The sequence below is a fragment of the Nanorana parkeri genome, unplaced genomic scaffold (genome assembly GCF_000935625.1).
Source record: "Nanorana parkeri isolate BGI_ZX_2015 unplaced genomic scaffold, ASM93562v1 scaffold245, whole genome shotgun sequence".
Classification (NCBI taxonomy): Eukaryota; Metazoa; Chordata; class Amphibia; order Anura; family Dicroglossidae; genus Nanorana; species Nanorana parkeri.
In genome coordinates, this window is record NW_017306513.1 from 15549 (window position 1) to 32564 (window position 17016).

At 39.3% G+C, this 17016-nt stretch overlaps 1 protein-coding gene across 1 annotated transcript in view; it reads left to right on the plus strand.

The window, feature by feature from the left end:
* BCAS3 (BCAS3, microtubule associated cell migration factor) overlaps positions 1 to 17016 on the plus strand; it is a 685966-nt gene that overhangs the window by 13204 nt on the left and 655746 nt on the right. The window contains exon 5 of the mRNA XM_018556659.1: positions 2195 to 2288. Within this exon, the coding sequence (XP_018412161.1) occupies positions 2195 to 2288 (94 nt within the window). The remainder of the gene's footprint in view (positions 1 to 2194; positions 2289 to 17016) is intronic.

A 17016-nucleotide genomic window follows, 5' to 3' on the forward strand; every position in this document is an offset into this window, starting at 1 on the left:
CAAACTAAAATACTTTCTTTCGATTAATAACATTTGGTGCGTTAGTATTGCTAACGAACGATTATCGAAATCGGCATTGGTCTGTGCTTAATGGCCTATTTAAGCTAGACTGGAAAGAGGGTTCTTGGCAGCAACAAAAATTCCCGATCGAAAATCTGTAGGTGTATGGCCAGCTTTGCACTGTTGCCTTTTAACTCTCAGGTTCTGTGTTCAATTCCCAGCAAGCACACTATACATATATAAAGTTTGTATATTCACATTGGATTTCTCAAGTTTGTAAATTTGTGCAACAGCATGTAATGATAAAATGTATTATGTGCACTAAACAAATTGCAAATTGGCTTATTTTTTAAAACAATATCCTGCAATTTTAGTTAAACCAGAATTATTTTCTAATACTATTTTATATATCCCTACTCCTAAAGAGCAGGTTTGTACATTTCCTTTAGTAGGGTTGATGCTATTGCTGATGGCAAATGGATAATTGTGTTCAGCAGTGTTATTGTACCATTTAAAAGTTTATATATTGTTAGAGCTAGTTAGCAATTGACACTATGTATAGGGTATTCACAGTTTGTGTGCACCAAAGCATTGCTGCATAAGAACACAATGCCTAGAAACTTAAAAGCTCAGTGAACTGCTGCTCGTTAATTTTCCTTATGGCAAGACTATGAAAGAAATAATCCAGGCCCACACTCGATAACATCACCAATCAGGAACAAAGATGGGGCCACAGTGGAAGATGTGGACCCTGCTGCTACCCCCCAGCGTGTGCTGTGATAAAAAGACAGGTTTTATTATTATAAGCACAGTGTGCTGAGTGCTCTGTATTTATAGACTCCTTTTGAGCAATAATGTCTGTAAATGGTATATGCCATTAAAAACATATTGTTCTGGCATCCCAGGGCAGCTATTTGTTCTCCCCTCACCCTGGCCAGTGTAAATCCTCCCACTCACTCCAGGATGTTAACTCTGACCTCATCTCTTGTTCTTGATTTCCAGCACATCTACTAACAACATCTCTTTTCTCTGGCTCCCAATTAAAAGTGACTGAGCTGACTGTCAAAGGTCAGAAGGTCAGAATATTTTCTACTAAGCGCAATGCGCTACCGCTGGACTAGGAGTAATCTTCTGCACTTAAGTGTCTAATTGCCCTCTGATGTTACCCTAGTTTGTACTCATAAAATCAAGGGCTCTGGGACCTATTAGGCCTTAAGACACTAGATTTACACATGTGTCCAGTAAGAGTAAATTATATTTTTCAAGTAAATGGCCCTTGCTCTTACTTTGTATTTGATGTGATATTTAACCAGTACACATTTTTCTTATTTATCTATCCAGTTAGGATTTGGATGCAATTGTTTAAGGAGCAGATTGGCATGTGTATGTGACTCTTGTGTGATTATGGCCAGACGGCACTTGCATGGACCAGCTAAACCTGTTAGATCAGGACATCATTGTCTGTGTTTAAATTTGTTGCAGAATGACAAAGCAAAATTCTCTAAAAGCCCATTCTGCCTGTGTATGGGCTACTTAGCTCTCAAATTCCATTTGCTTCGTGCATGAAAACACCTACCTGCTTTAGCGACAGGTCAACCTTCTGTATGGTAAAATGGAGGATCTCTATTTTAAGCATGTCTGCAATATTCTAAAATCCAAATAGTCTTTTCAGTTCTTGTTACGTTAAAAGAAGATTGTGCAATTATATTTTAATGTAGGTGGCCGCCCTTGGAGCTTTGGAAATTAGTTAATGTGTGGGTTCCATGATCTGTAGATTTAAGCATGTTGCTGTTACAGAGAGTTTGAACAAACTTGATATTGAATCTCAGTACAATTCTTAGATTTGAACTGGTTCAGACTTTTTTCATCTTTACCATCAGTGACCTTTTCTTAGTATGGCAATGTAAAATGTTGGGTTTCTTATTTTAAATGCAGTGGTCTTTATTATTAACATAGAATGGATTAAAATTAACATACTCAGATAGAATGTACTTAACCGAATGGAAATGTGAGTGTTAAGTATATATTTTAGAAGACTAATTAGAACATCTAAATATTTCTTATGGTTTCAGAGACATTTCAAGGGACAAATATTCTAAACTCAGTAGTACTGTCTATGAAATCACATGCAATTGTAAACTATAGGAACACTAATTAATTAGCCATTAATATGGAAATTTTATCATTCATCCAGGTTGTTGTCAGTGAAGATTCTGATGGTGAAGGCCTTGTTGCACATTTTCCTGCACATGAAAAGCCTATTTGTTGCATGGCATTTAATCCCAGTGGTAAGTTTTTTTTAAAATTCTTTATTGCCATACATACTGCAAAATTGTTTGCAGGCAGCACAATACATAAATTACAAGTATAACAATTACAGCAATCATAGTCAAGGATAACTAAGAGTATACAAAAATAGGTAAGAACCAGATACAGTGGTAAGTTTTTACAAATATACCCCACCCCCCATGCACACACACTGGGGGTAATTTATCAAGAGTGGAGCAGCTGTGCATGGCAACCAATCAGCTTCTCTCTTCAGTTTGTTCCTTTAGGATTTGAAAATTCAAGAGATACGCTGATTGGTTGCCATGCACAGCTGCTCCAGATTTTGTCTGCTCCAGTTTTGATAAAGTTCCCCCACTGGGTTTGATATTAATCAGAGTACTGTCTGTGTCTTTTTCCCATATGTGATTGTTCCTTGACCCTTCCATCTTTTTTCACTTGTGCATTTAATGTCTGTGTTCTTTATTGCTGTTTTTTTTATTGCCTATTACTTCTTCTTTTCCTCTCTCTTTAACATGTGTATGTATGTGCACATGAATAAAAACTGCAGAGTAAAAGTCTGTGAGGGGAATTTATCAAAACTGGAGCAGACAAAAGCTGTAGTAGCTGTGCATGGCAACCAATCAGCTTCTCTCTTCAGTTTTTTCAGTTGAGATTTGAAAATGAAAGAGAGAAGCTGATTGGTTGCCATGTACAGCTTCTCCAGATTTTGTCTGCTCCAGTTTTCATGAATTCCCTTCTGTGCATGTCTCAGCAGTGTTAGTGTCTGGGGCAAGACAGTTATGCAAAGACAGGCAGTTAAAATATTCCCTATTTTACAGTATAGCTGCTGTTCATTGGGTAGGGTGGAAGATTAGTGTGCTCAAGAAAATGCACTTGAGCAAATGGAAATGTGAGTTTCTACTCCAGTGAAATATATGCTTTCATAATAGTGTTAGTATCTACTACACTGTAAAATATCCAATGCAAGTGTCTGAGCCACAGTAAAAAAAATCCACTCACAAAAGATTTGTAAATAACATCTTAATTCTTAATTATAGAAGAAATGGGTTATGCAGCTCCCAACTGGCACATAAAACTGTTATATGCAAGCGTAGTCAAACTCCTGGCAGACTCTCTGTGGGAACTGCCATATCGTCCAGACCTCTTGCTCTAAGGACCATTATATCACCCTGCTTCTCGGTCACTGGCTTTAATGGCCTAGATGTTGAAGCCGACGTTCTGAAGGACAGAGGGCTTTCGGATGCTGTCATTCCTGTGCTTTTGAAAGCTAGGAAATTGACCTTACCTAAGACCATTCCACCTGGAAAGCTTATTTCGCTTGGCGCAAAGTGAGGAAGTTAAATTCCAGGAGATATTCAGTAGCACATATGTTTTCTCCTGTCTGGCCTAGACCAGCATATAGTCTTTAAGTACCATCAAGGGTCAAATTTCTGCTTTGACATTTCTCTCCCAGGGACTTATTGACTATTACTCCCCAGTGAAAGCCTTTGCTTAGGGGTCCATCAGACAACCCTCTGAATAGTAAGCCCCCTTCCTTATAGTTCCTTGTTGCAGTTTGTTTGTTTGTTTCATGTACCTACTAGCCCTTGTTACTATGTTCCTCGCCCCTCTGTGGGATTACTTTTGGACATTCCATTGGTTCCAGAATTAAAGTATTACTAAAGGATGGGCGTTTTTTTACCTTAATGCAGAAAATGAAAAAAGGCCCAGTACCTTTTTGTGTTCCCCACACATACCTGTCAGTGCCGCTTGTCACCAACACAGGTCCCTGAAGTGATCCTCCATCCCAAACTTCCTTGTTGCGGGGGAGGATACTGAGGGCAGAGGAGCTATAGGCTCCTTCTGCCATCAGTCAAACTGCTGGGCTGAGAGGAGGGACATGGCCTTGCTCAGGGCTGTGTGCATCTGTGCATGCACACAGCTACTGCAGGCACAGCCAGGAACAAGGCCGCAAGGGAGCCTCCACAGCAGCTCCATAAATGCAGCCTTCCAGTGATAAAAATAAAAAAAACTTAAGGTTTAATATCACTTTAACTCCCTGTGTCCTGTGATGTATTATCAAGAAAACAGGATTTTTGTCTTAACTGTAAAATCTATTTCTTGGAGTACATCACAGGACACGGGACCCCTCCCCTCTGTTTTCTGTGATGTCTCACAAGTGTAATTAAACTATATAAACTAGACAACTTTCCATTCATGCTTATGAGAACTATATGCAGAACCATATATTAAGGCATATATTAAGATGCATCAAATCTGAGTACCTGTTGGATGGCTGATGAGAACATCAGAGGGAATCGAATGTCATATTTGGCTAGTAAGCCACTGGTTAGAAGCTGCTGCTTTAAATCGGATACAGAAATCTGCTTTCGGCACAGCGTGAAGAGAAATGCTAGTCAAAGCTAATATTTGCACTTTTCTGTTTTCCTCGTAAACAACTTATTGTCAGTTTATGGCCAAAAAAACAACATGTTGTTAAAACTTTGCCTTTGAGGGCAACAGACAACTAATAGACCACACACAGCCTAAATGAAATGTGAACAGCTGTAAATACTCATAGCATGCTATATGAATCTCTGAAATATCAAAGTTTTGCCTCTCAGTATTTTTAGCATAAGGTTTAAAAAGTTGGGTTGGTTTTATCTGAACTGCTGTGACCCTACCAAGCCATGATATCGGATGTTTCTCCCAAGAGGACAGTAGAGTTTCATTGCAGCATGTTTTAAGTGTTGCCATAGTTGCTGGATGCTTCATTGATAAAGCTGCTAAGGTGAATCTTTTCCCAGTCGCTGTAGAGTCATGGGTCACCAGCACCTAGACACTTTGTAAACTCAGAAAACCACAGGGAGGAATTCATTTACTTATCAGATGCTAAAGTTTGTAAGTGGGTGAGATTTATCCCTTTAATTGACCATGTCTGAGTGAAAGCCTCATCCTCATTTATCATTGGATTTTGTACAGAACAGTCTATGTGATTAACGGTCTTGTGGTGAGTGAGCAGACTCTACAGTTAACAGCTAACTACAGCTCTTAATGAATAAGCAGAAATATTATTAGAGAAAGCCATACATTAGTGAGCTACAATAAAATCAAAGCTTTTACAAACCTCAAACTTGTGAAACATTTGTTTTTGTTTTCTTCAGTATTAAGTAAATGTCTTTTCTTTAGACAGCCCTTATATATTTTTTTCTTTGCTACTACTGCAGCAGTGCAGCTGTATAGGTTATATAAGTGGCTATGGATGTCAACCTCCCAAACTAACACTTGTAGATTTTTGTATGAACATTCATAGGAAACATTCTTGTCAGAACATTTGATAATGCCATCAAAAACGTAAGAAATGTAGTTCAAGATTTTCATTTGATTTTAACACTTGGCTTTTCGAATAAATGTAGTTTCCCGAACGATTTTAATTTTGCTCATTTAAGAAAAAGGTTTCATCCTGCTCCTTCGATTTTTTTTTTTCACCACCACTGTCGAAAATAATTGTAAACTTGACCCCATTAACTAATAGAAAATCTAACGATCGTCTTGAAAACTATTTTTTTTACAAACAAAATTCTAACTGTATATTCCCAGCTAAATTCTGTTCACAATTGCACTGCATGGTATCATTAGTGAAGCTAGATGTTCTTATTTCTTCCAGCACTTTAATGACTATAATGGCACCAATCCCATCATGCACGTTCTGTGCTGTTTTAAAACTGCACCAGAAATGGAGGGTAAATAGAGCATACGTGTATAAAATAGTCGTTACAAATATTTAATCTCCAGATAAGATATTTAGGTTAACATATGTAAAATACAGTATTTTGTTGCCCCTGACAATTCATGTTTAGTTGCTATGGCTAAATTAGTATCTCTCCAATGTTTTATTGAATTATAATACCTGAAGTTTGTTGCTTGCCTACTAGAGTGTATAGGGATAGCAAGTTGCAGGGACCCATAACAGCCAGTCTGAAATCATCTCTTACAATAATCTAATCTATTTTTGTCTAAAATGATATTAGGTTCATATAAATTACAGCACCTTGCACATACTAAAGGCACTCTGTGCTCTTTATTAAATAAGCCTGCACATCTACTGGTTTTGTTTAATATGTATTTACTATATTCTTTGCCAATGTTTTTTTTGTTTTATTTGTGAAAATGCAAATATGTCTTAAAGGAGAACTATGGGGTTAAGTCTTTTCCCCATAGTTCTCCTTAGGGTAACGGGAGGACACAAACTAGCGTCCTCCCGTCACCCTAGGCTCATTATACCGCGAGCTTCAGCTTGCGGTATACTGAGACACCGCAGTATACCGCGAGCAGTTGCTCGCGGTATACTGAGACGGCGCAGCTGAAGCGGATCCCGACAATTGTGCCGGGATCCGCCCAGCTGCGTGACTGACAGCTGGCTCTGCCTATCTAAAGGCAGTCAGCGCTGGCGGATCGGAGCGGGGAGGGGGGAATCCAGCCCCTCCCCTGTCACGGCAGAGCCGTGACAGGATCGAGAGGTGAGCGAACGCCGGTATGTGTTCGCTCACCTCCCAATCTACTGAGCCGACCTGTGACAGTCTCATTGTCACAGGTCGGCTAGAACTACAGTATGAGGTGAGTGAAAATCACTCACCTCATAGTTCTCCTTTAACTCTATATTTAAATAAATTACAATGCAAGTAGCACTTCTACATGGCTTTATTTCCCATCAAACATGAAAAATAATAATCTTAACAATACTAAATATGTACTATTCTAAAATGTATATCTACATTAATAGAAGCCATAAATGCATAAAATAACTTTCTCTAAATGGTTTTTTAAGGCAGTATTAGACGTTAATCTCCAGGGGGCAGCATTAGTTAAATAGTTTAATGTCTTCAGTTTACACGTTAGTTAAACAAAGTTTAACTTTATCAGCTGCTTCTCAAGTATGTCTAAATTATACACTACAGTTTTCAAAAAGAACTGCCCTGTATTACTTGCTAGAGTAAAGTCACAGCTTTAAGTACTTGAGACTTTACACTGAAATGTTTGGCAGTGCTTATTTATGGTTCATTAGCCTTTTTTCCAGCGACCCAGCAGTGCCCTGGCGTCATGGAAGGCAGACACCCAGCACTGATTGCCCTTGTGTGGTTTATTAAGATCTAGAATTTAGTCCTGTGAGATCTGCAGCGTTTTATCCAAGTGTCAGTGAAAGGAAACCTCATTTATTCCAAGCATTAGTAATTTTGTTGCTTTAGTTTCAGTCTAATAACTCTCATATATGGATTTTTCCTCAATGTTTCAGCAGATGTTAACTGTTCCAGAAAATACACAAGTTAAAAACCTGCAATAAAAATATGTTAACAAATTAAAGTATGTGTAAACTAGTTCACTAAAATCTCATAGATGCTATAATGTGGTAATAATTTTGAATGTAATTTTTGATATTTTCACTTAAGTAATACCTGGTAATCCTATGAAGTTAATGTACTTTGTGTTATAGGTTGACAAAGCTGTTCTCATCCCCCAACTGCATTACTGTGTTATACCCTGTCACATGGATTTCTGAAACTCCAAGTGGCTATTTCAACACACATTACAAAAGCATGGTGCACTGTTATCATTAGGAATCTAGTAATCTGCCCTGGTAAATGCCATGCAGCCACCACTGGAGTGCATGCTTATAGACAGGAACTGAAGGACACGTTTGACCTCTGTCATTGTCAACAAAGGATATATAACAAAGTATTGAGATGACCTTTTGATATTGACCAAATACTTATTTTCCAACCTAATTTGCAAATAAATTTGTTCCAAATCAGCCAATGTGATTTGTCTGGATTTGTTTTCTCATTTTGTCTCTCATAGTTGAGGTCTACCTATGATGCCAATCACAGGCCTCTCTCATCTTTTTAAGTGGGAAAACTTGCACAATTGGTGGCTGATAATATATAATATTATATGTGTGTAATTCAGGCTTATCTACATAAAGCTTTATTTACTAATCTATAACACATTTTATTTGCTGAAAATAACTATTTTTATGGTAAATGACATTTGTTACAGTTCAGTGATCTTAACCTTTTACCAGTGATGTTCATTATATATTTGTCGTCCTTCCATTAATCAAGTGAGGGGGCAGTACTATATTTTAAATACAGCCGGGGGCACTGCCTGTCCGCAGCTGCAGGTAAACAAAGAGACAGGATGCTGGCGAAATCATTGACCTACTATGGCCACATGGCTCCCTTCTCGCAGTTCGCTTTAATCCAGAAGTTCTCCATGTGCAGCTGAATACAGCAGCTTTTCTCCACATGCAACTAAATAGTTTTCTCTCTGCAGTCAGAGACACTGCTACTGCACTCTCCATGCAGGGCAGTGGACACACAGCTTTAGCCTTCACATACCCTGGTTAACTTAGGTCAGCTGGTTTGTAAGTATTCCTGGGGGATTGGGTAGCTCTTTTTCTTTATAGGGGCATTACTCTTTTCTGTTTTTTAGCAGCATGTCTGCTGCTAAACAGAAGAGTGGTCACCATATGGCTGTAGGTGACCCTCCAGCTCAGGACCCAATTTGCACTATTTACAAAACTGAACTTGCAGGAATATATTGTGCTTTGTGTACTCCTCACTGATCCCAGTCAGAACTGCCTGCACTGTTGCCCATTGCTGACACCCTCCACCCTTTCTTCCTAGGGCACCCATTTCTCTTCCTGCGTCACAGCAGAGGTGTTTTCTTCTAATATTCAAGGCTATATGTCTCAGTTAGGCCCCTATCACAAGTGCTTTAAATGCCCTTGACCACCTTTCCCAGTGATATCTGATGCAGAAATGCCTAATAGTTCTGACTTAAAAGGACAATTTGCACAGCTTGGCACAAATCCAGTCTTTCTCTGGACAAGATGATACTGTTGCATGCTCAAGAAAGAGATGAGTTGTCTCTGCCAATGTGGCTTTTGTCTCAAGCATTGTTGGGCAGGTTTTTTTTCTTCCCTTACATTAGAAGATTGTCATGATGCATGACATCCATCTAGATTGGGGCGGGATAATGGATCACCTTTCTGTTCAGGGGTTCAACTTTCATTCAACATCCTGGAATCATGAGCAGTTCATCTGTTGTTACTTCACTGGACCCCCCTTTTTGACCAGTCATCTGGTTCTGGTTCAATCAGACAATGCTACAGCTGTAGCTTTTATCAATCAACATGGGGGCATCAGGAATTTTGCGGTGGCAACAGAGGTAGAGTCTTTCCTGTCCAGGGCAGAGTTTCAGAATGAAGCAATCTTCATGGGGCATATTCTGTGGTGGAAAACCAGCAGGCAGCCAACATCTGGATCCAGGGGGAATAATCTTTCCATTAGGAGGTGATTCGGGACATATTTCTGCATTGTGGGGCACCTTGTGTAATTAAAACCTGGGGCATTCCAGTGATAGTTCCCGAGTGGCCACTGAGAGTATGGTATGCCAGCCTAGTTTATCTGTTAGTGGACCTTATACCAGATCTGGTCTGGAACTCATGGAAATGCATCAAAAACGAACTGGAACTCAGAGGACCACACCTGAAAGCCCATAAAAAAATGCTGCAAAATCTGTGTAAAATCGCCGCAAGAACGCGGCAAAATGCAATGCATCATGCTCCAGATCTGGTCCGCAAAATGGTGTGAACCTCGCCTGAATGTGTAAAATGTGATTTCACTGGTGTGAGAATTTTCTATGGCATGGTTTTTTGTTGGACCATTTTATTTTTCTTTAGGTGGAGGTAGAACAACACTCAGCCCTTAGTGCCATTATGGTTTAGGTGTCTGCCATTTAATTTCTTTTTAAGCGCCCTCTTGCTAAATAAATCCACTGATTCATGCTTTCATGCAAGGGGTTGCACATGTTGTTCCACCATTTGGTTCTATCTCCAGCCGTGGGATTTAAACCTGGTTCTGTCAATGTTACAAAAAACACCATTTAAACTTATTTGGAACATTCCCTTAACTAAGGTAGCCTTTGTTGTGGCCATCACTTCAGCTGAAAGTTGTCCAAGGTATCAGCATTGTCTTGTAAGGAGCCTCATTTGATGTTGCATAAAGACAAGATTGTTTTGAGACAAAGGAACACATGTTTACCCAAAGTGCTCACTGCTGTGCACCCCTAATGATGATATTGTGTTACCTTCATTGGGTCTAGCACAGGTTCACCCCACAGAGCTCTCCTTCTAGGAGGTGTGCGCTCAGACTTTGGGGGAGGAGAGCTATCTCTACACCTGAGTCAATAGGTAACTCGTTCCCTGCACTGCTCAGAACTGTACAGAAAGCTGGGGTCGGAGCAACAAGGTGTCACAGGGACAAAGATCCAGGAAGTACATACTTTGCGGACGCTGGATTCGGCGCTGTGTTTGACCGGCCGGTCTTTGCTGTTTTAAACTGTGAGTTTTCTATGTTTTTTTTTTAAATAAACGTGTATACTTGCCACACCATGAGGAGTTTTTCTTTTATGATTCCACAAATGCTCGAGTGATGTGATACTGCCGGATAGAGGCGGTGTTGGAATACTTCTGTTTGGGCTTCATTTTTTCTACTTTGGACTTTACACACTATTATCACAATTTAATTTTATTTGATTTATTATCACTGATTATTGAACATGATTTGATTATTTTCTTTTATGTATAGCTGACATACAGCTACACAGTGGATTTATTATATTTTTTTCATGAAGCACTTATCTGTTTCATCTTAACAATTAAGGGTATTGTTACGTGGTGACACTGAGATCACTTTACATTGATTGCAGTTTGCCCACTTAATTTTTGTTTACTTATTTGTTTAAAAAACATTTTTTTTACACATTTAAATATCCCTGAAAAAGAGATTACACTCAATTTACTGAAGAAACTTAGCACAATTAATATACGTGTTACACATAAAGCACCTATAGCGCTGCACACTCATTATTTTATTGTCTCTCCTTCTATTGCCTGGATGTGGTGATGGCTGTCAGGGTTTAGTTCTTGGTCATTGCTTCTTTTAGGCACATTGATCCCTTGTTGGTTATCCCTGAAGGTCCTAATAGAGGTTCTCTGGCTTACAGATTCACTATTTCTAAGTGGATTTCACAAGTTGTTCTGCAGGCCTAGGAATTGCAAGATAAAGTACCTTTTTTCACATTGTCATCAGGCCTCTGTGTCTCAGATCTGTAATATATGGAACCCAGTTACTGACTTGCCAAGCAGCATATAGCAGTTTCAGTGTCCGAAGGTAATTTTGTCTTGAGATAAGGATTGAGAGGGCCAGAGGGAGCATATTTATTTTTTATAAGTAAATATACACTGGGATGATTTGACAGACATTGTATGCTCAGCTCAGCAGGTGCAGGCACCTGCCTGGTGTATCACTGCACAGCTTAGGCTAGAGAGAAGGTAGATAACTATAATGGGCCAGGATACTGAAGGGCACTTTGCAGAGGTCAGAAGCTTATAGCCTTTAGGATCCTAGAACCCATCATCATAGCAAGACCTCTGCACACCTTTGGGGATTTAGTGAACCGTTTGTGGTACTGTGTGCTTGGATGTTGGGACTAGAAGCTGTGATTGTGTTCTGCAGTAACCAAAATCTTAAAAGTCAGGCTCCTCTAGATTTAGTAAAAAATTTGGCAATTCTCAGTTTTGGCTTCTATGTAGTTAATGACCGTATTGAATTAATTATACTTATTCTTAAAGCTGAAATCTGGAGAATTAAAAAATACTAGGGATGCACCAATACCAGTATCGGTGCTGATCCACTAGTACTCGCCAAAATGCCCCAATACCCTAGAACGATACGGGTGCTTCAGTTTTTTTAAATTGAAGTGGCTGTTGTAAGGTCCCACACATGCTGTTTACAGCACCAACCCGCACATCTCCCCCTCCTGAGACTTTCCGCACCCCTCCTGGTATCCTCAGCCCTCCTAAGACCCTCTGCACCCTTCCTCCTGAGACCCTCTACACCCCTCCTGAGACCCCCCACCCAAGATATCAGCCTGGCACCACAGAGTGGCAGCACAGAGTATGTAGAAAAATTAATATACTATTATTCTGCATTGCTTTATAATGTATTGCTGAAATTTGCAGTTTTCTATGGCTGATTGTATTATTCTGCATTGTTGTATAATATATTGCTGAGATTTTTAGTCCTCTATAGCCGGTGCCATTCTGCATTGCTGTATAATGTATTAATGAGATTTGTAGTCATCTATAGCTGATGGTATTATTCTGCATTGCTGTATAATGTACTGCTGGGATTTGTAGTCCTCTACAGCTGACGGTGGTATTCTGCATTGCTGTATAATGTACTGCTGGGATTTGTACTCCTCTATAGCTGGTTGTATTTTGCATTGCTATATAATGTAGTGCCAAGATTTGTAGTCCGTCTACAGCTTGAAGTCAGTGGCAGAACTACCAGGGTCACAGCCGCAACCAGGCCCTGGCATTCTGTCTGTCTGCTTTAGAACAATGGTCACATGACTAATAAAAAAGGTATCAGTAATTGGAATCAGCAAGTACTTGAGGGAAAGTATCAGTACCCATACTCGTTTTGGAAAAAATGGTATCAATGCATCTAAAAAACCATCGTATGTGATTTAATCATCTCTAAGGCACTACGGTTAGTGGTCACACACTGACATAATCAAGTACTATGCAGGGCCAATAGCAGTTCATTGTACCAGAGGATGGGGAGGACTTCCCCACAACCTGGAGCGTCGGAGCCTACCAGAGCAGAGGGTTAAGGTAAGTAATCGCATTTTATTCCTCTAGCCCCGAGACTTAGAGACAATTTAACCCTTGCAGTTTTTTGTACTTGCCCAGCAGAGCAAATTATAATTAGTTGCTGTGTATTACTGCACTGAACAATTAGCTCTCTTTATTGAATAAAGTCATATCATTTTGGTGCTTTTTAGATAATTTATGATGTAAGCCTGTATCATCATGAATAAAGTTGTGTATATGCTAGAGTAAGCAAAGCCTGAGTGAACTACTCCAGTACATTTAAAATCAGTTTTTAAATAGTGTAAGTAGGTGGTTGAAGAGTGCTCCCAGAAAGTTTTTCTGCCCCAGGGCCCATACTTTGTCTCTGCAAACTTGATTACAAATGAGTGCCGATTGCTTGCTTTTAAAACTATGGTGGTATGGTAACTTCAAAGTGTCTGCTGGGCATATAACAGTATTACTGACCACAATGATAACTGATTCAGATGGCTCACCTCCACAGGTCAGACATAAAAACACAGACGCTGTAAGTGCCGGCAGAGGACCACCTTGTAAATGTCAAAAGATCAGGAGGACTTATTCAGGCAGACCTTTATATAGTATTCTTAGGTTACAGCCTAGTAATGCAGCTCTCTGCTGTTTTTATGGACTAGCCCAAGCCTGTAAATTAGTGCATTACCCTAATGAGAGCTATTGCTGGTAATAGCGGGCCCTCTGATATTTTATATTTAAAGCTTTTTGACCCCTGAAGTTTTATGCCTATACCAGGAATGGAAAGGTATGGGAAGTTGCAAGCTAAAATGATTTGAAAAAGGACAAAGAGCACTTTAGTGGAATATCACTACCAATAAACTTTTAGTTTGAGTGCTGCAGTGACTTTATAAATTATAGGTTTTATGCTAGGATGTGTTGTGCAATGCCTGTAAGTACAGAGGGAAAGTCCTTTGAGTTCTTTAGGACGTTTTGAGAGGTCCGTTTATATGTTTAGGAGAAAATCAAATTAGGAAATCTTAGATCCACGTATTTTCTTTCACTTTTTTTATGTTAGTCATTTTATTCATGAAAGTGTTGTACGGGGAATAAAACAAAACAATCAAGTAAAAAGGGTAAAATAGATACTGCATGTTAGTATAAATGGTGTAGTAGGTATTCCATCTAATACAAAAATGTGATGAACAATAATATTGTTTCATTACGACATTTCCATCTTGGCCATAACATTTATCTAAAGCCTTTTTTTAGTTCTTGATAGCATAGGGAATGTTTAAAATATGTCAGTTTTTTTTTCCGTCAGTCTATATTCTATATATATATTCCATTGGGAAGAATTCTCTTCACTTCCTATATGGAGATACAACAGAAAATGAGAGGAGATCTCTTCAAAGTGAGGGAAAATAGTGTCTCTATTGGGAGACTGCAAACTTTTGAATTTACCGTTAGTTTATGTCCCACTAAGAATGATCTTAAAAATAGAGAGGGACTCCCTAGTGGGTACACAGACAGGCAGTAAAAACCTGACACAGCTTCCTACGCATACATACTAAAAAATTACAAGATGTACTTTAAGAGAATATGAGAAAAGCATATGTTTTCTAAAAGTAGAAAATAAATGATTGGAGCCTCAAAATAATAAGTAGACCAATTCTGTGAAAAGTTTTCTGATGTGTTATTGTTAAGATCCTCCATCACCATTGTACCATTTAATATTTTAACCTGTTTTTAGATGTTGGATGTAGTGATGAAATATTGCTGACCTAGCAATAACAGGCAGTTGTAAAGAAGACCTTCAGACACATGAGATAACATTAACAGAATCATTTCAGGGATACCATCATTGTTGGAGAGAGACATGCTAAATGTGATTGCACTGTGAAAACAAGCATTTGGCCTTCGCTGAAATTTAGTTTAAATTAGCCTCTTATTTTGCCATACAACACTACTAGGCAAAATGTGCTTTACATAAAATCCCGTGACATAGCTTTGTTTAGAAACAAAGCCACATCATGCTCCACTAATGTGTGAAATAGTTTTGTATCTAAACAAAGCCATGATACATTCAGTCACTGTGTGATCTCCATGCCAATGCTCACATGGCTTTGTTTATCACTGTGACATGATGATCCCATGGATTTCTGGATGTTTCTTATAGCCATTTAAAGTCAGCTGCTCTCTTAAAAACCATGCACCCTTAAAAACACCTTATTTTTTACTGCTGAATATACTCCATTGCATTCCACCAAATGGTAAAATTGGGAAAATGTTTCCAAATTCACCAGATTTCAACAAAGTAAAACAATTGCACTATTCTTTAATGATTATACGGTTTTCAGTGTAACATCTCCTTGTGTGTCTCTCACTGATTTCATATAAAATCAATCTTATGGGGAGTGGGGGCGTGTCTTGGGAAAGATGGCGTGCAGACGTGTCTAGTCAGAAACCCGGACACACCACCCGCAGCGCTGATAACCCGGACCCGGACGAAACCACAAGCCTTCAGCCTTCAAGAAATGAGCTCGAACAAAAAAAACACACGAATCGATGTGTATTAAAGTAAAATAATAAAAATTAAATATTAAAAAAAAAAAAAATCAATCTTATGCTTCCTTCCTTTGCAGGTGTCAAAATTGTAAATGCTGTAATGATGGAGAAGTAGAATTTTTCACCAGCAGTAGGTGGGGAAAATAATCATAATTATGGTTGCTATCAATGCCAGGCCATGCATACATCAATAGTGTAGCACCATTTATCTTGGCTTTCTGTTTGGTGGAACTAAAAGCTTAGCTAAAGCTTTTTCTTTTTAATTTGTTTTTGTTGGGCTCTGTTTAACCACCTCCCGTCCATTGGCCATTCCTGAACGGCCGGACAGGAGCCTTATAGGAATGGGAGGGCATCTTAAGACGTCCTTCCCCTCCCCCTGCTCGTGCGCGGTGCCCAGCGAGTGGGGAAACTGTCAGAAATATAAACTGCCAGCGATGGCTGTTTACATTCAAGCGATCGGGCATCTCTAGAGATGCTGTCCCCCCGCTGTCTCCGTCGACGCCACTCCAGAGATCCGCTGTGCCTGGTGCAGCTGGGATCGGCACGACAACTGTCAGTGGAGATCAAAGGAAGATCGGTACATTAGCTCCCTTTGATCTCCTCTCCAGTCCCTTAATGCAGGAAGTGATGTATTGTACATCACTTCTGCATTCAGTGTCACTCTCCGGCAAGAGATGCCGGTGAGAAGCTGCTGAAGCAGATCTCTGCTTCATCAGCTTCTCTAGGGGTCCCTAGGTGACATTAGGGGTTTTGAAGACCCCTGATGTCTCCATAAAGAGGACCTGTAATGCAAATTGGCTATCACATAGGGGGTTTCTTAGCCCCCTATGTGATAGCAATACAGTTAAGTTTAAAAAAAATTAAAGCATACAAAAATAAAGAAGCTTAAAAAAATAGTCACAAATAAAAAAATGTAAAATCACAAAAAAATGTTTTAAAGCCCCCCCATACACACACAAACATGTGTCGGGTGTGCCTACATGCAAAAATGATGATTCCGCCTATTGTGCCCCACATGTTACATATATCGACGCAAATGTCACAGCGAGTGCAATAATTCTAGGGCCATTAACTACTGATAACCTTAAACTGATGAGCGGTAAAAGCTCTTAAGCGTCACCTATGGCCAATTTTGAGTATGGTAGTTTTCTGCGATTTCGCGGGTGCGCACAATTTTAAGGCTTGACATTGGTGTCTATTTACCCAACGTGACCCCGTCTTTTATATTTTACCAAAAAATTGGGGTGATAATAAATGTTTCATAACATTTCATTGGGAAACAGGTTTTTTTTCCCTTCAAAATTTAGGGTACTTTTTTGTTTATATAGTAAAAAAATAAAAACTCCAGTGGTGAGTGGTGATTAAATGCCATCAAAAGAAAGCTCTATCTGTCCCCAAACAATGGTATAAAATGTGTTTCAGTACAGTGTTGCATAACTGAATAAACGTCAAAGTACTGCATCGCTGAACACTGAAAAATGGCCTGGCCA